This window comes from Rattus norvegicus, chromosome 17 (assembly GCF_021556685.1).
Source record: "Rattus norvegicus strain SHRSP/BbbUtx chromosome 17, alternate assembly SHRSP_T2T, whole genome shotgun sequence".
NCBI classification, from domain to species: Eukaryota; Metazoa; Chordata; class Mammalia; order Rodentia; family Muridae; genus Rattus; species Rattus norvegicus.
This window is the reverse complement of record NC_141550.1, coordinates 5,171,760-5,191,664: the sequence shown is the minus strand read 5'-3', so window position 1 is coordinate 5,191,664 and position 19,905 is coordinate 5,171,760. Positions and strand designations below refer to the sequence as shown.

Sequence of the window (19,905 nt, the reverse complement as noted above, 5' to 3'; positions counted from 1 at the left end):
CTGCTTTCCTTCAAGTACTGGGATATCAAAAATTAAGTCAGAAAGCTTAAAGCCCTCTCCTTGGAGACAACGAACAGATTAATCAGGGCTGTTCCCACACCAGCACATTCAGCTATGAGAGAACGTGGGAAGAAAACAGCCTGATCTGCATTTCTATCCCTCAGGCAAATCTGTGTGAAAGATGGCCTGAGAGCCAGCATTCACTAATGTAAAAGTCCACCGACCTTAAAACTTTGATCTAGGTCATCTTCATTCTCGACTTCATTTTCAGCTTCTAAATCAATGTCATCGTTGTCGTCACTCTCGTCCACCACGTCGTCCACTGGGATACAAACACACTCTAAGTCAGGCAGAGGCAAGTGTCCACAAGGCTGGCATGCAGTGTGTGTGCACATGTGCATAAAGTATTCCAGTCACCACCAGAAAGCAACGAACTTCTCTTTATAACCAAACTATCATGTTCATCTGTTCAGCAGAAATTTCTTTTTTATTGATTATTTTATTTCTATTTTATTGTTCTACAACAATTCCATATACTGGGGATTTTTTTCGTTTCCCCTTTAGGTTCCTTACTAAAAATATCTATAAGGATATCTCAGCCCTGGAAACCCGAGAGACTATGTGGAAGGGCACTAAAGCTTAGAAGGCCTTACAAACTAAATGCTTTCTCCCTGGTGTTCTCAGTTCCAAGCCTGACACTGTCCTATTAGCGTAGCCCAGACAAAGCACTGAGCACAGGAATGAACTGTGCTGACTCAGTCCGCTCCTCTGCAGCTGCTTATCCCCCGGACCATGTGCTATGTGCCTGTTACAGCCGAGGAATCCTCTAGAGAGAGAACTCCTGTCCAAAAGGAGCTCGCTCTGGGGCCGTAAGCTGAAAGGAGAAACACTCACAACACACAGAAGCTAAATGGTAATGAGGGCATAGCTTGACACCATCACAGGAAGAGCAGACAGACAGCAATGGCTGCAAACCACCAGGGCCAAGGGATGAGCACTAAACACCGAGCGCTTCACAGGGCAGGCGGCTCAGCAGACCTTAAGGAAACCTGAGTGGGGGCGGTGAAGCTCCGAGAGGAAGTAAGAAGGTGAGAGGTAAGATCTTTGGAAAATATGACTGACATGTAAGAGTGTGCTTGGGAAATTCAGATGAGAATGAGATGGGGCCGAGTCAGCCGTGTCAGTGACATTTCTAACCCACTCAACAGAAGCATAAGATTTCCCAGAAAAGAACGGCTTGACTCAACTTGCAATTCTCTGGCAGATCTGACAGGAGTTCATGGGGTAAAGCAAGGCCAGTCAAAGGGACAGTTACACATGTCTAGGCAAATACAAGACTAAGAGAATGCAAGGAGCCTGACTGGACACCCCTGAGTGTGCTATGGGCAGACACAGAGCCAGAGGAAGAGCCCAGAGCTCATCAGAGCGGGGTGTATGCGTGTCTGTGTGTGTGTGGTGGGGGGGCATGCTCAGCCCGAGGGCAAACGCTGAGCTGCTTTCCTGAGCTCTTCAACCTCTCTGTCCAATGTGCTGCAGATTACTGACTGCCTCCAGTCAGGACAGTTCTGCTTTGCCTGACACGGTAACAGAGCCCTGCATTTTAAGCTGTTGCAGTAGTGACAGCAATCCCTGTGGATAGTATCTGACCAGTGCTGAGGGATGCAAAATGATATGCAGACACCCAAGTCAGTCACAGTCTCTGAAAGGAGGGAGTGTCACCTCCTAGTATGTAGTTTCTTATGAGAAACCGTAGGTGTTCTTTGATGGACTGGTCCACTGAGGTCCACAGAGGTCCACTAGCCACAATCACTTGCAGACCATGAGGGTGAGTAAGTGGAGGGAATATGTCTGGCAGCAGTGTCACAAAGGCTCTGAAGACAGATGTCCTAAATGACGTCTCGCTCACTGACGAGCGACTCTCTGACCTAGAGACAATCAGCTGTCTGTCTTCGTCCCCTGCCCTGTGCTCCTGTGGGCGTGTACAGAGTAGCCAGCCTGTCACAGGGTGCCGTAGGAATGCATCAGCATTGGTGTGGGACGCTAACAGTAGCTCAGGTGGTCCTAACTAATCCCCGCACCAAATCGCTTCAAACTCTCGGGTTGCAGAGAAGTTTTATATAAACAGAAGTTAACAAACAGAAAGGTATCAGAGTGTGTGCAGCGGTCTGGATCCATTTATCCTAAGCCCTACCAACATCGAGTCACGGGCGCAGAGGAAAGGTCTGAGAAGAACAGTCAGAAAACACTGTTCATGAAAAATGCACTACATTTAAAAAGTCTGTTACAAACAAGGGAAAACTTCTTCAATAGTACATGGAAGCATAGTTCAGAATTCGAGAAAAAATGCTTTTAATGTGGGGCCAAATATTGCAAGTATTTTCCTTTGGATGCATGATCCAACTGTGAAACATTTCATGGCTTCAGGGCCCGAGACGTTCTTAGTGTGACACTGCCAAGAACTGGCTATACCTCACCTCCAGCTCACAAGCTAAGCTAGTGACTGCAGGCAGAACCGTCAGCTGCCTTCTTATATTTACAACAGCAATGCCGGAAACAGGTTTTACTTCTCTCTGAGAGTTAGTAAGGCAAACACAGGGCATTGCTGGAAGGCCACCGCTCTGCGAGGACTTAGAAACTACAAACAAAGGAAGTATAAACATGAACCCTCCCTCTAGGCACTGTCTGTTAGCTCTGGAAGGATAGCCTACAGATGCCTGGGTCCGTCTGTGTACACAAACACACTTTCCCAGCAGGAGTGATGTGCTGTGTGTACAAAGGTTTGTAGCTATGAACATGCAGACACAGACCCGGGAAAACAGCTGTACTCTATTCCCTCTCCCTCCACCTGGCACTGTTGAACGTCTGTCCAGTTTCCTGGGCAGCACTAGCAATCCTCCCTACAGTTCGGTCATCGCCTGTCCATGGGGAGTCCTTCTCTATCTTGCTGACTTAGCATCTTTTAATAGTTCATTACAATACTGAGGTAGGACACAGATAAGAGATAGTAACAGATTACTGATAACAACTGCAAATTTCCGTATAAATTTTATCTGCAATCTCTCATGTAAATTAACTATTTAGCTTCCTTCTTCTGATCTGCTAATAATAAATTTCACCCATTTTAATATTACAGTGAACTTCACTTCATAAATTAACCTCGATCTCCTACATGTGAGCATACCGCCCAGTTCCACTTGTTCTTTCAGAGTCTGTACTTGTGAGTGGCAGACTTCGGCTGTGGGCCGTCCCCAGTAATCCTTACCAGCTTTTGCTTGCTTTTCCTTTTTTTCTATGCACTAGAAAACAAAGCATAGAAAAATGCCTTGAAAGTTGAGAGAACTAATCTATGACATCATCAACAGTTAATATCACCAAACAAATTGGACTACCTATTGCATTTCAGCTGCCTGTTTAAGTCGCTTTTAATCAATTGTATGTCCCTAAAATGCTACTTCAACTATATATTCAAATGTATTATTAAGAGTGGTTCTCTCTAGCATCGATAGAGGGGGCACATTAATTCACCCACTGTCTACTTCCCCAATCCCTGGTGTGACTCTGTTCTGTCCTGCAGCCTGTGTGGTCCACACAGATCACACAGCCGGCACTGTCCTGACTCACCCTCCTGTCCTCCTGTGTCAATACTCTGCCTGACTGTCTCCAGGGAAACGCACACCTTTTCTGGTTTCCTGACTGCTTTAGCTCGCCAGTAAGTACCTGCTTCTCGGATTCTACTGTTTATTGGTGCTGAATACTATTGGTTTTGGCTTTGAGACAGTGTATAGATCTAGCTGGCCCAGAACTCACTATGTAGATCTGGCTGACATCAAACTCGAGATCTGCCCTTCTTCTATCTTCCAAGTAATGGGATTAAAGGTCCCACCACAGAGCCTTTAATAAGAGTACTTTATCCATTTAGATTTACTGCCAACACTGAAATGCTTGCCTTGCCCATGTTTCACAGTGAGATCTCAGAGGTTTACTGTTCATCTCTGAAACTCCCCTGCTTTCACACAGCAGTGGTGGGTTCATTCACACTGCAGGAGAACAAAGGACAGAGCTCCACACAGAACAGCACAGGTGCAGTCCGTCTCCTGACAGCGGCCTGTGGGGGGTCCTAGCACCACGGGGCCCAATCGGAGCATCTCTGTCCAGGGTGCTCTGATGAGTGTACATCTCCGTAACTGTCCTTTTAGAAGTGTCAGAGCTGTCACTGGGAAGCAAGTGACATGAACCCACTTGCTCACGCAGAAGGCTCTGTTGATGGTAAGAAAACCATGTCTCCAAGCTGCTATTCCGTCACAGGACAATCAAGTGGCTGTTTGGTGAGAGTGGGCGGGTTCCTGCCTGTGATACAGTTGCTCTTCTGCAGAGCCCTCTGCACTCCCAGCACCCAAATCCATCCCGGGACTGGTGAGCAACACTCCATCTCCTCGTCAGGAAGGGCACCTGAGATGGAGACCTCTACAACCGCATGGCTCCGTCACACACCCACACGTGTGATGGAAGCTAGGGAGGTTCAGATACCCCAAGTCAGAACTTCTTCCCTCAGGCATAAATGCTACTTCCCTACCTTTCGCCACTAAATAATCAGAAAGGCAAACGCTGGTCCAGCTCCAGCCACTCAACAGCAGTAACCACCCTTACACACCCTTACAAGGCCAGCAGTTTAAGGGATGCTGAGGGGCTAAAGCAGTTCGCTGCGACAGAAACCTATCCCATCTTTGTCCCTGGGTCACAAGTCCCCAAATCCCCTGTAATTTCTCAGGCAGTAGGAATGGCTTCTGCTCTAATGAGAAACCCGTGGAAGGACCCTAGGTAGCCTCAACACAAGCTGGTGGCAGGACCTTCAACCCTGTTTCTCAACCTCCAAGGAGAGAAGGAAGACGTGCAAATGTATTAGTCATCAACAACCAAGGATCTACTCCATCGTGCCTATTTTATGAACCTCCATAGCCTTCTAAAGGATGGGTTCACAGAGCTTCTGGGCCAGGAAACATATCAAGGTGCTAGGAGGAGGACATGCCTACAGAGAGACGGCTCCTAGGCTGCAAGTCCAAGACTCTAGCTGAGTTGTACCCTGTGTAACAAACACATAAATGTAAGCAGAGTGACCCTGACTTGTGTGAACTGTCCAACACGCGTCTGCATCCAGCAAATTATCAATACTGACACAGTGCTGTGGACACTCCCTAACAGCCTTACACTCAGTCACTCAGAAACAGAGGAAACCCAAACTGTGTCAGGTGTCTGACGTGGGGAAGGTCCTGTGAGACGGAGCCCCAGTTCTGTGGTGTCTGTACTAAATCAGGCAGTTGGTACATAGACCAAAATGGAGAACATCCATCTAAGCGCCTGAAGTAAACAATTTGTTGATATGGTGGGCAAGAAAGAGTGCAGACCAGCCCTAAAGGAGCTCCCATTTTAGCCGAGGGAGGCGCGCTACAAAGTGATGGAAACAAAATGAGGACATCAGTCTTGGGTCGAGAGAGTCACCGTCAGGCTCCTCCCGCCCCATTTTAATGAAGGCATGTGCATTAACACATGAGCATTATTTCTAATTTAGTGATTCAAGTCCGAGAAGCACACAGCAACGGGACTCACAGAAGATGTCACCTTCCTCGTTTCCCCGTGCCTGTGAATTCACTACACTGTAGGTATACTCTTGCTATCCCTGAATCTGGACACTGACTAAACACCACTGTACGAATTTCTTCTCCTTCCTTCCTCCTGCTACTTCCTGGTGCCTCATAGAAGAGCCTCTTCAGCCTTCTACCAGTCAGAACCACCACACAGCCCCTTCACCTCACACCTCCACGGGCCTACACTGAGATACAGGAAAGATTTCAGAAACTCCTTGGTTGTCCCTCCAAATTAGATATAGTGACATAACTGAAGCAGAGACACTGATCTCCAGAGCCTGTCTCTACACAGCAGTCCTGTTTTATAAAGCCTCCTCTTGCCTCCCTTTCAGACTTACTACACATGTCCTCACCTCACAGCCTGTTGGGAATTTCAAACTCTTTCACTCAGCTAACTTACTCAGAAGTTTCCAACTCAGTCTTGTTGACTTTTAGACTTTGTATTATTTAATTTTTATCACACTCTTACATACACACTCCCTCTCTTAACATACTCTCTTACACAGTTACACACACACTCCATACATGTACTCCTTCTCTTACACACACACTGCCATATACTCTTTTACACAGTCTCTTACACTCTTCCTTACACACACTCAGTCTTACATATACACTCTTATACATACTCTGTTACACACACACCCTTACACATGCTTGCTCTCTTAAACTCTCTTACACATACACACTCTCTTACATACTGCCTCTTACACACATGGTTAAACACTTTCTTATAGTTACACACCTAGTTATCCTAGTTATACACATACTCCCTCTCTTATATACACTCCCTATTACACACACTACTACACACTGTCTCTTTTTCACAGTCTCTTACACATATTCTCTCTTATACACTCTTACAGTCTTACACATACACTCTCTTATACACACTATCTCTTACATATACTCTGTCACACATATACTCCATTACACACTCTTATACAATTACAGTCTCTTAAACACACTTTCTTACACACTGTCTCTTATACACATACACTATCTTACAGTCACTTATATATACATTCACTTACACATAACACTCTCACACACGCGCGCGCACGCACGCACACACACCTGTAGAGGTCAGAGGATAACATGCCAAAGTCCCCTTTCTCCTTCCACCACATAGGTCCTAAGAATTAAACTCAATTCATCAGGCTTAGCATGCAATTCCATTAGCTACGAGCTATCTCAGTGGCCTGACCTTTAAAAGGTGTTTCTAAATGATCCACTTTGATATTCTGTGCCAGTTAAGTCTGTGTTTAGATGATTTAATAATATACTTCACAATACATGCCATTAATAAATCCATAGTAAGGATTCAAAACTTATGATTACTTAAAGCCTACCTCAAATAATTTCGCTGTTCTTCCACGTAAGACCTTTGTTCAATGTTTGCTAACTTTGGTGATTTGGTTTTGAAATTATGAGGGGAGATCTGAGCAGTGCCGTGGCTCAGTGGGACTGCAGCAAGCCTGCTGGAAGTCTGGTCCCTGCGGCCATGTGGTAAAGGGAGAGCCAACCTCTGAAGGTTGTTCGCTGACTCTCACGTGCTCACTGGACCAGGAGCACAAATGTGCACAGCACATAAAACACATGTGCATGCCCACATCATGTGACAACGACGACGACGACGACGACGACGGTGATGGTGGTGATAGAAACACACTGACGGGGCACCTGAGGTCATCCTCTGTGTGACGTCACTATCTTATCTGACATCATCTTAACGGACGTCTCCATCTTTCACTTTTACCATTTCCACTGACTGCTGACTAACTCGTGTATTTTCATAACTCACTCTGATGTTCAGACGACATAGAGTATTTCCCTTCTCAGACTTCCAATTCTTACATGTAAAGAAATGCTCAGGAACATGACAAATGTGTGTTATGCTCACATGCAACAGTCAGACGCAAGTTGTCAACAACAACCTCACCGACACCCGCAGCAGCGCATGGCCCCTACCTTCGGGCGGCAGGTTGTAGAGCTGGGCCACAGGTCCAGTCACAGGGATAATTGGCAACTGGAAGTGGAAAGAACTTTTAATGGTGGGGAGTGGAAGGCGGTTTTTGGGGAAACATTTCCTCATTATCAGACTGGATGTGTTGACAAGAGGGTCCAGAGTCCTGACCGCCAAGCACTCCTGTTCAAACAAGATTGCGAGAGTTAGTCAACAGCTCAGCATCGCCGTCCTGAAAACGTGACACAGCCATGATTTCCTAGCCACAAACACCATACATGGTAATACAACGACACTACAGCACTACCAACGGCTTTGCTCTTCAGAGGCATCTGTACTTAGGGGCACACGACTTATCCGGTAGGACTTTCTCCTAAATGGCTAGAAATCAGTACTTATCTCTGACACTGAGAGCACCCGCAGGCCTCGGGCATGAGGAACGGGGAGCACTGAGAGCTGAGGTGAGGGTAGAGTCCTGTGCACTGATGGAACCTCCCTCCCTACCTCCTATAAAGGCAGCTTGTACCACAACAACGAGAGCAGATCCCGCTCGGACTCCGCACAGTGTGGCTGCTTGGCCAGTGTCAAGTACAGGTGACTTCACAGTACTGTCAGTGATAACTGGCCTTTCAGTGGCACTTTGACATACTGCAGAATCTTCGACACGTGGCTGACTTAGTTAAACAGACAAGTCTTAAAGCGTTAAACTACCTAATTCATAATCATACATCAAATACCTATTAAGTGTGTGTCTGGAGTAAAAACAATGACATAGGGTCGTTCTAGAAAACTGAATACAGGGCTGGAGAGATGGCTCAGCGGTTAAGAGCACCCGACTACTCTTCCAGAGGTCCTGAGTTCAATTCCCAGCAACCACATGGTGGCTCACAACCATCTGTGAAGAGATCCGATGCCCTCTTCTGGTGTATCTGAAGACAGCTACAGTGTACTTATATATAATAAATGAATAAATCTTTAAAAAAAGAAAAAAAAAAGAAAACTGAATACAGTCAGAATAAACAAGCCAAGTGTCTAGATCCTTTAACTGCCACCCTGCAGAAAGGGTGTTTATTGTGTGGAAAACCAAAGGCAGCCTCAACAACTGGCCGGTCGTTTCAAAGGAGGCTGCACTGCAATTACCCTCTGTCCCTTAATGGCAGTCAAAAGGGAGCAGAAAAGGACTCAGTGGCAAACTGTTGGGATATGTGCAGTTAAGACACCCTGTAGGGCTAGCAGGCTACATCTAGCTTTTGTCTCTCTGTCAGCACGGCCCTATCCAGCAGAAAGACACTCCCAATGCTCACGGCAGAAGTGTCCTCCAGTGGAGAATCCCCGAATACCTTGTGAGGCACACAGACACACACCCACGGTGTACGGTCTATCTAGCTGCTGTATGGAGGCCCACACTCTGGGCACGTGCACCCACAATTCTCTCCAGTCACCTCTGAGGTCACATGTGAAAATCGAGTGTGAAATTTTAAAATATATTTATCATATATATACTTTCCTGAGTACTTGCACATTAGTCCATTTTCTTAAGAGCTAAAACACTGTCATTAGAACAGAATGAGCAAAACAAGCTGGCTTACTTGTGAGGTGTTATACAGAATTCTCATCCCATTTGCATCAATAAATGCTTTTCTTCCCAATTTGATGTTCGTGACACTTTTTAAGCTCTGTAGAATCCCCTTCCGAATGAGCATGTTTCTGTGCCGGTTATCGTGTCGATGCCAATCTACATAAATGGTTAAAAGCACTTGAACATAGCCTCTGTCTACGGCACGCCTGGCATTTGTCTCTTTAACAAAAGAAAATTGAAAAAGGTCATTTTATAAATGGCAGGAAAACGTACTTTTAAAAGACTCAAACAAGAAGTCAGATATCAGCATTGATCAATTCCCAGCCTTTCTTTAATAATCTTCTAATAATTAGTTATGGCAAATTCCAAAATCACTAGTTTCCAAGAACACTGACTGGTTGTTCTGTCATGATTTCCAAATGCGGGATCTCCTCACCAGCTGCTCGTGCCGCACGCGTGCAGCCTCAGCTCACACAGGTGAAGAGAAGGGCACCCGTGTGAGACAAAGCGGGTCCTAACAGACAAATTCTCTCAACAAAACCTGAAAAATCAATGTGTCTACATGACAAGGTCTGCAGTTACATTTAAAGTTACACAATTTTAAAACTCCACATATTTTGAAACTTAAATGCCTTTTTCCTAAGACAGACGACTCCCTTAGTGACTGAACGTGACTTGGCTAAAAGCTGTCACCCCTTCTGCTTATTCCATCACAGCCTCTGTTCAATCCCACTGTACCAGAGCTATTGCTACTTGTGAATTTTATCTTCCCAGTGGAATTACTGGTTCTAGTTATGCCACAATAATGTAAATATCCACTTCTTAGTAACATAAAATCTAAAATATAACCTGTTGTTCATAGAAGGTAAAAGACAGCATGTGGTGAGAATAATAGGTTTTTTTCTAGGTACTAAAATCTGAACATAGAAAACTATAGGTTTTCTGAAATCGATCAATTTTAATGGAATATAACTAAAGAAATCCATATGTTTGAACTGACTTTCTAAAGATTACAGCCCAAAAGAACCCACCTACTAAAGCGGCGACCCTGGGATGCCACCAAGGTCACCCAAGTGCTGCCCAGAGTTGCTGTGGCAGGTCTGTGAGGCTAAAGAGCACGGGAGTGGGACCAGTCCCTGAGCTGCTTACATACAAACAAGTTCAAATCCCTTCTTGATCTCAGTTACCCACTAAGGGGCCTTGGCTATGCAGTGGACCCCAAGATGATTCCGACCTTAACCACCTACCGTGACCCTTACTTTCTACACATGCTCATAGGGACTCAACCGTAGCACACAGATGGAGACGTACTCCTCCTCCTTTCCCACTCTCCGCTACACAGGGGCCAAGTGCTCATCAGGAGGAGGTGTTTGCTTAGACAGCGTTTCAAAGCCTCTACTGTGAACTGATGTATGATGCATTCCTGGGTGGTGGAAGCAAGAGGGTTGCCAGTCTGGCCTCTTTTAACAAGAACTTGTCTCAAACAAGCAGAAAACAAGCTCCTCTACTGTGTCTCCAGTGCCTGGCTTCTGCGAGGCTACTGCTCTTTACAGCCATTGAACGTTCTGACCGACATAATGAATGTCCTTGAACTTTAAGGCAGGATCTAACTCAGCTGACAGAGTGCTTGCCCATCAGGACAGCAATCCTGTGGCTCAGCCCCCAGCAGCACAAACTGAGAAAGGAGGTGCGATCTCAGCACACAGGAGGTGAAGACAGGAAGATCAGGAATTCAAAGCCATCCTTGTCTAAATAGCATGTCCAGGCCAGCCCTGATGCGTCAGATGTTGTCTCAAAAACAAGAGTGTGCAAGTGAATGCACACTTGTCTGCATGCCTTGAAAAGCTCAAGCCTTACTAGATGTGGAGAAGACTCTGTAAGAAGATTACAGTCGCTGTAAAATGTACATCTGCTTCTGCTGGAATCCACAACAGGCTAAATGGTAGTCAGAGGAAATGTTATTTTTTAAAAATAACATGCCCAATAAATAATTCATTATAATTCAAACATAGGTGCTGAACTGGTTCTTAAAATAGGTTGAGCGTTATCTACAATCTCATTGAGGAGCTCACGTAAAACACATTCTTATAGGGGTTTCATTCACAAACTCCTTCCCTCTTGCAGCACAAACCGTGGGTTTGCTATTGGGCTGCACCCTGCGCTGTGCGTCCCAGCTAGGCTCGGGCTGTATGTTCAGGGATACATGTCTCTAATATATGACATGTATGATCATGTATGATAAGCTCACTGGGCTTATCACTCCTGCATGTACTTCCCATACCACATTAATTTTAGAGCGAATTTACCCACTAACGTAAGTGGCTGACCCACAATAAGCAAGTTTTAAAATCTAACAGGGAATGTTCCAAATTGCCCTGGTCCATTTCAACCTCTGCAGTCTGCTATTAACCACTGCCGTGCATTCTTAAGTGTCCGTGCTGTGTAACTGAAGGGATATTAAATAGAAAGTACTCGACGGTTGCGTTGCTTCATCAGATGCCTGCTCTGTGTCTTATCACACCACGGAAGTGGGTTACCTGAGCCCCCCCCCGCACCCTAAGGGTAAAATTGTAAATGAGAATTGGGCAAACAACAAAATCAGTTTTAAATTAATCTACTTGTTCGTTTTAAAGACAGGATCTTACTATATAGTTATGAATAACCTGACCAAGTTAGCCTTGAACTTGCCAGCAACCCCCTGCCTCTGCTTCCTGCCTACTGGAATAACAGGTGCGTGTCACTGTGCCAGCGGCAACTGATTAACTTTTAACTCATCACGCTGCTCTTAAAGTGTATCGCACAAAAGCTTAGTCAGCAAGGGGTCGCCCCTGACACAGTCACAGACCAGCTGCCTGCTATGCACTGGGAGAGGACGGCATATAAAAGCTATCAACAAAGAGCTTTAAGACTAAATGTCAAGATTAAATGTTAATGAAGCAACAGATTGTATGGAAGAATCCTATGAAAATAGTTCAAAAACTATTAATCATGTATGAAAAAGGCATCATGTATGAAGAAGGTGTCATACATGCAGCACTCATTCTCCAGCAGCTCTCTTCATACACACGGTATGTATTTGTGTATGTTCTCTTCAGCTCTGGAGGCAGCAGTTCTGTGCAGATGAGTTCACTGCTCTAAGTCTCCATCACGCCACTTCAGAAATGTTATGAATTTGAGCTTATTGTGAGAACAGAATCTCTAATAAAAGCCACTATGTTATCCTATGTTGCATGGAGCCAACATGCATGATGACGCAGGCTTACTGCCCCGTGTACTCCATCCATGGGGATGACAGGTTTGAGCACATTGCTCTCACACTTCTAACTTACCGACATGAGCATGACGCCCTGTCATTAAAAGAAGAGAAGGAAATGTCACAGAAGCATCATTTTCCTGAGACATAAACCTAATGTGGTATCAGGAACTTTGACTATGGGAAACTAACTGCATACACTAAATCTAATTTCCAACTTCTTGAAACATAGATAAACATTTAGAGCATTTTAATTACTATTATTTCTAGTATTTAAAAACTTACTTGATTTTAGCAATGCAGCAAGAGTGTCTAAAGCAACCCTGTCAACACAACAAGAAAACACAAACAACAACAAAACTAGTGAAATGAGGCTACAGTAAAAGCATGCAGTCTTGTCAGACACCACCCTGTCTCTGACCCCGTCTGAGTGCATGCAGTCTTGCCAACCAACACCAGCCTGTCTCTGACCCGTTCCGAGTGCATTTACTCCCGCAACTGATTATTTGGTCTTTTTCTGTGTGTTTCTTGCCCTTGAGTTCAAAATTAGATACTAAGATTAAAATACTTTTATTTATATAATTTTAATAACATTGTCTAAATCTTATGTCACAAGCTAGATAAGTGAGCTCAGTGACAGAGACAGCATTTGAACTTTTCAGAGTACTCAGACCAACAGAGGGGAGGCCTCAGGGGCCTTGGATACAAAAGCCCTAAAATAAGGCTACATTGTGAGTCTAATTCTGACCTGTGGGGTTCCCAGTGTCTTTAACCGTCTTATCTTAACTTTAGTGCCATGTGCTAGGATCCTTGGATATACAGGATAACAACCGTAAACTCTACAGTTTACAAGGAAACCTAATTATTCCCTCTTCACAGGACATGACAAAAGCCCTAAAAATTAAAAATACATAATTTTCTTAAACATACTCAGTTAGCTACCATAATCAGCCATAAAGACACATTATCATTGTAGAAAGCCTATAATTCAAATTATTTATAAAAAATGAGTTAATGTGAAAAAATGGCCCTCAGTTTCAACTTCAAAAATATAAGCGTACACACTACATATCTCCTTGTAAGACTTAACCAAAATTTCACTACAGATGTGTCTGATGAAGCCGAGGCACTTCACTCACCCTTAAGCTTTGTTGAATGCCTACTACGTATGCCTTCTTCATGGGTAGGAATTAAACAAACACTGCTTCAACAGATGACATCATGCTCTACATTATGCAACACAATGTACATACATGTGAAAAACTACATGAGAAAGTAAAACTCCAGCAATGAAGTGTGTGGGTGGTAAGGGAGAAGCAGTGACCAAATGAAGAAGCACACACAGTGTGACCAGATGAAGAAGCACACAGTGTGACCAGATGAAGCGCACACAGTGTGACCAGATGAAGAAGCACACAGTGTGACCAGATGAAGCACACACAGTGTGACCAGATGAAACAGCACACACAGTGAGAGACCAGATGAAGAAGCGCACACAGTGTGACCAGATGAAGAAGCACACACCATGTGAGTGACCAGATGAAGAAGCGCACACAGTGTGACCAGATGAAGAAGCACACAGTGTGACCAGATGAAACAGCACACACAGTGTGACCAGATGAAGAAGCGCACACAGTGTGACCAGATGAAGAAGCACACACAGTGTGAGTGACCAGATGAAGAAGCACACACAGTGTGACCAGATGAAGAAGCACACAGTGTGACCAGATGAAGCACACACAGTGAGAGACCAGATGAAGCGCACACAGTGTGACCAGATGAAGAAGCACACACAATGTGAGTGACCAGAGGTCCACAATGGGATGAACAGTAATCACAATTAAACCCAGAAACAATCATTCACAACTACACAAGAAAGCAATGTTTTATGGATATAGAAGCTATAAAATTTAAACTGTGATCTGCTAAAATCACCTTTAAAAACATACTGTATGCCAATTAATACAAGTCTTTTGTTGATAAAGGGAATTACAAAGTCAGAAAACGTTCTCTTTTAAAAAATCAACAACATGGGCTCCTGGATGAGCTGTGTGGCTACTGTAATGCCCCAAGGTAGGTGGAGCATGCAGGGTAGGCAGGTAGCACAGCAGTCATCCTCGGTTTAGGAAAGGTCTCCACCCTCTGCAGCACTGAAGTAAAGAGGCCCTGCATAGGGAGGGGCTGGGGTCAATGAATCACCAGGGCTCCGTTATCCTCTGTGACATGAATGCTGCCAGAAGGCCTCCAGGGGATGTACCATCACAGTCTTGTTAGGGTAGACAAATCAATCCAACAGGAAGACAGACAGACAGACAGACAGACAGACTTCCATGGAACTAAAGAAGACTGTGTGCAGCTTTGTAGGCACTGCCCAGAAGCAGGGCCTGGTGCTGCTTCGAAGCTCAAGGAACCTGCCTGCTGTGATAAAGGTGCAGAGGGCTGCATGCAGATGCTCCTTAAAGGAGATTATGAAGACGCTAATCAACCAACCATGCGTGCCTCTGTGGTGGTAAACCCACACGGATACAGATCTGGATGAGTGCACCTGGCCTTCACAGAGGCCTGGGTTGGATCTCTGGTAGCAAGGAGGGAAAGCACTACTTAAACTGAGACAAATGCACACTCCCCCAAGCACGCAACAACGGAAGCTGTGAGGCACATTGCATGGCCTTCACTCTGCATCAAGAATGATTGCCAGAGCAGATCTTGCCACTTCAATACAAAGTTTTCTCAACCTTCTTGTTTTACTACCATGGCGACCACCTAAAAGAGCAGCTTCTGTCACAGACACAAGTCAGCATATTAAAAGACACTTCAAGGAACAAGGTAAAGGCAAACAGCTGACAACATGCAGACAAAAGATCAGAATGTTCACCAAACACAAAACCATGCAATTAACGTAATCACTGTTACCAAGATGAACTACATCCCGCCTCTCTAACCTCAGGATCTAACCCCAGCAGGAAGCAGGGCCACTGAATATATAATCAGTCAGGATGAGATCATTTGGAAGGTAAGTGGGCTCTTGACTGGTGTCCTTAGAGAAGGCCATGTAAGACACACACGGGGGGTGGGGGGAGTGCGGGAGGGGAGAGAGAGAGAGACAGACAGACAGACAGACAGACAGACAGACAGACTATGCTTGTGCACATGAGTGAGGGCACACGCCTTCAGAGGCCAGAAGAGGGAAGTACATCTATCTCCTGAGGCTGGAGCCTCAGGCAGTTGTGAACCACTCACTGGGCATGGGCGCTGGGAACTGTCATCTGTGCAACCCACTCAGCTGATTCTCCATTCCAAGCGGCAAAGCCCTGAGGAAGTCGTCCTCCCGACTAGCAGCCGGCACACCATGCTTGAGCCGAATGAAGGTGCTTTGACAGTTTCTAGTCTACAACTAACCATTTCTGTTGATGTTTATTCTCCATGTTGAAGGTGAAACTCTCACATAAGTGGCACTGAGCATGCTCCAGAGTAAAGTAAAAGAACTTGTCGACTTACAGTCACCTTGAAAACCATGACCAAAGCATTACTGAAATGGTCAGAAACTTCAGCATAGAGCTCTGGAGCTCTACGACACAGACCAATGCCACTTCTACAAAATAACTAAATGCTGTACTTAGAAAATAATGTGAGGGGTTGGGGATTTAGCTCAGTGGTAGAGCGCTTGCCTAGCAAGAGCAAGGCCCTGGGTTCGGTCCTTAGCTCCAGAAAAAAAAAAAAATAATGGGGCTGGGGATTTAGCTCAGTGGTAGAGCGCTTGCCTAGGAAGCACAAGGCCCTGGGTTCGGTCCCCAGCTCCGAAAAAAAGAACCACAAAAAAATAATAATAATAATAATAATAATGTGAATTTATTAAAGTTACAAAAATATTTTAAATAAATAGTTCATACTGTGTTAACAGATTACAATTCCTCTTTCAAAGTATTTATACTTTCTCCAAGAATTTTCCAATTTTTCTACTTCCCACACAGAAGAATATTTTAAGAACCCAAAGGGTAGCCTACAAGCAATGAGAAAAGAAGTTTATGTTTAGTTATTAAGGAAGCCAGCACACCTATGTTCAATTGGAGGTCAGCCCTAGCAGTGACCTTCAGCATGAGGTGGGCCTGAATACAACCTCACTGTTCTCCTTGTAGGGGGGAAGACAAAGACACAGGAGACCGCAGAACACGACTATAATAACGTCCCAGATTGCCTCCTTCTGGACTAACAGTTTAAATCTAAAACCTAAAGCAAGAGCAGACAGGAAGTCCTAAAGGGAAGGAAGCTTCCAGCTGCAGATGAGAGTCTCTGCTGAACCTTCCCCTTTTAACAGCATCAAGAAGGAAGAACAACAGAAAGTTCCGGATTCCTTAACTAGGGCCAAAGAGGTCAGATTTCTAAAGAACGATAATAAATAAAACTGAATCACACCAATCAAACGCCATGGCAGGCCTAACACATGGACAGATAGAAGAAACAATAGCAGGTGCAGAATGCTGGCCACTGTGAGGACTGGCAGCTCACAGAACTACTCGGCCTCTCCAGGAAGGTACGCGTCCTTAAGACTCTAGGCAACACTGACTCCACACAACCCAAGAACATGGACGTTACTTTCTAGCAAGGCATCAGCCTGCGGGTATCTTTGAAGCAGTGATGCTAATCTCTGAGTAACAGAGATACATGCTGAAGGAGCCTATTAGTTTACTGGGAGAGAGAATCTTACCCCAGAAAGTACCTATGATTTACTCAACAGTCTCCAACAAAGCATGCACACAACACCGTGGGAGCAGCATAAAGGACAGGACAAGGATGGGCACTTGCACACACGGGGTGGGACACAGGATGAGCCTTGCTGCATGAGCCTCAAAAAAAAAAAAAAACAAAAACAAAAACAAAAACAAAAACCTCTAACCCCAACACAAAGCACTTCATTTCTGAAGCTACAGGACCTATAAATTAATGAGAACACAGACACAACATAACCTTAAATACATATACTCAGACACTCATGCATATTCCAAGACAGGAAAAGATAAAAAAAAATATGATTTGGACAAAATAGTAATGTGTGACTTTCTGACCCATCCAGTAGTGGTGAGAAGAAGGAAACGGTCATTAAAAGCTGAGCATAGTGGGCGAGGACTAGAGTAGGCACTCAACAAAGGACTCAGGGAATGACACCCTGTAAACAGCCTAGCTCCCCTCACAGGATTGACCAGCGTTCAGTCATCATCTTTAAAATAATGTACTTAACAGACTGGAATTTTCTTTTTTTTAAGAGATTTATTTATTTTATGTATATGTGTACACTGTAGCTGTCTTCATTCAGACACACCAGAAGAGGGCATCAGATCCCATTACAGGTGGTTGTGAGCCACCATGTGGTTGCTGGGACTTGAACTCAGGGCCTCTGGAAGAGCAGTCAGTGCTCTTAACTGTCTCTAGCTCCTAATAAACTGGAATTTTCTAGCTTAAAGATTAAGCTTTTAATTAAGAAAATCTTTATTATAAGAAATGACTATTTAAGAACTAGAGACTCTAGAAACAGCTGACCTCACCTGCTCAGGTCATGTAGGGCACTGAAGCTCAGAATGACTAAGGACACACTTCTAGAAACAGCTGACCTCACCTGCTCAGGTCATGTAGGGCACTGAAGCTCAGAATGACTAAGGACACACTTCTAGAAACAGCTGACCTCACCTGCTCAGGTCATGTAGGGCACTGAAGCTCAGAATGACTAAGGACACACTTCTAGAAACAGCTGACCTCACCTGCTCAGGTCATGTAGGGCACTGAAGCTCAGAATGACTAAGGACACACTTCCACTCGAACCAGAACATTTACTCACTTCATGAGACCCGAATTCTTCTTACTGAATGGTCCGATGATCTTAAACATCAGCTCCACAACTCCATTCTTACCTAAAGATACTGAGTTCACAGCTGAGAAACAAGAAAAAGATTTAAAAGTGATTTAAATCTTAGTGATGAATCCCCAAACACCCCGAAGTATCTAGTCAATATGAATGCAAGCTACCGGGGGCACTCTCAAGGCCAGCCACGGGGTTTAGGGGGGTTGGGATTTTGCATTGTTTTTATGGAAAATTGTGAGCAACTAGGATTATAAAAACTGCTATCAGATGACACCAGGAAAGCATGTGCTGGGAATCAAAGACAAGAAGTGTACAGGCTCTGCTCTAAGCAACCTGGAAGTTTAGTGAGCACAGCAGAGAACATTTTCATTTCTATGTCATTCTCTAGATGCAGAAAGAATGGTAGGCTGTTTTATTCCACTGGGGCACCCCCAGAATGAGACACAGAGATTTCTGGAGATGATGGCTGAGCTCACTCAACGTGATCAGGAGTTGGGATGGCAGGAGCTAGGAGTGAAGGATGGGTCTTCAATAGCTCAGGAGCAGAGGTGCGGGACGGACAATGCTAGAGTGAGCACCATGGTGTGAACATGGAACAGGAGTAGAGGTGCAGGATGGACAATGTTAGTGTGAGCACCATGGTGTGAGCACGGGTCAGGAGTGGAGGTGCAGGATGGACAATGTTAGTGTGAGCACCATGGTGTGAACACGGGTCAGGAGTGGAGGTGCAGGATGGACAATGTGAGAGTGAGCGCCAAGGTGTGAACACAGGTCAGGAGTAGAGGTGCAGGATGGACAATGTTAGAGTGAGAGCCATGGTGTGAACACGGGTCAGGAGCGGAGGTGCAGGATGGACAATGTTAGAGTGAACACTATGGTGTGAACACGGGTCAGGAGTGGAGGTGCAGGATGGACAATGTGAGAGAGAGTGCCAAGGTGTGAACACAGGTCAGGAGTAGAGGTGCAGGATGGACAATGTTAGTGTGAGCACCATGGTGTGAACACGGGTCAGGAGCGGAGGTGCAGGATGGACAATGTAAGAGTGAGTGCCAAGGTGTGAACACAGGTCAGGAGTAGAGGTGCAGGATGGACAATGTTAGAGTGAGAGCCATGGTGTGAACACGGGTCAGGAGTAGAGGTGCAGGATGGACAATGTTAGAGTGAGAGCCAAGGTGTAAACACGGGTCAGGAGTGGAGGTGCAGGATGGACAATGTTAGTGTGAGCACCATGGTGTGAACACGGGTCAGGAGTGGAGGTGCAGGATGGACAATGTGAGAGTGAGTGCCAAGGTGTGAACACAGGTCAGGAGTAGAGGTGCAGGATGGACAATGTTAGAGTGAGAGCCATGGTGTGAACACGGGTCAGGAGTGGAGGTGCAGGATGGACAATGTTAGTGTGAGCACCATGGTGTGAACATGGGTCAGGAGTGGAGGTGCAGGATGGACAATGTTAGTGTGAGCACCATGGTGTGAACACGGGTCAGGAGCGGAGGTGCAGGATGGACAATGTTAGAGTGAACACTATGGTGTGAACACGGGTCAGGAATGGAGGTGCAGGATGGACAATGTTAGTGTGAGCACCATGGTGTGAACACGGGTCAGGAGTGGAGG

At 45.2% G+C, this 19,905-nt stretch overlaps 1 protein-coding gene across 52 annotated transcripts in view; it reads right to left on the bottom strand.

Moving 5' to 3' along the window:
- The window catches only part of Agtpbp1 (ATP/GTP binding carboxypeptidase 1), a 117,831-nt gene that overhangs the window by 61,461 nt on the left and 36,465 nt on the right, over positions 1-19,905 (bottom strand). For 28 of the 52 annotated variants that reach the window (XR_015640653.1, XR_015640654.1, XR_015640655.1 and 25 more), the window contains 5 exon segments: positions 18,271-18,364; positions 12,726-12,763; positions 9,198-9,406; positions 7,614-7,791; positions 225-322 (listed from right to left, as the gene is read on the bottom strand). Coding sequence is in view for 42 of the 52 variants with exons in the window: in NM_001106100.2 (NP_001099570.1) it covers positions 225-322; positions 7,614-7,791; positions 9,198-9,406; positions 12,726-12,763; positions 18,271-18,364 (617 nt within the window). In the remaining 10 variants the exon portion in view is untranslated. 52 annotated transcript variants of the gene reach the window in all.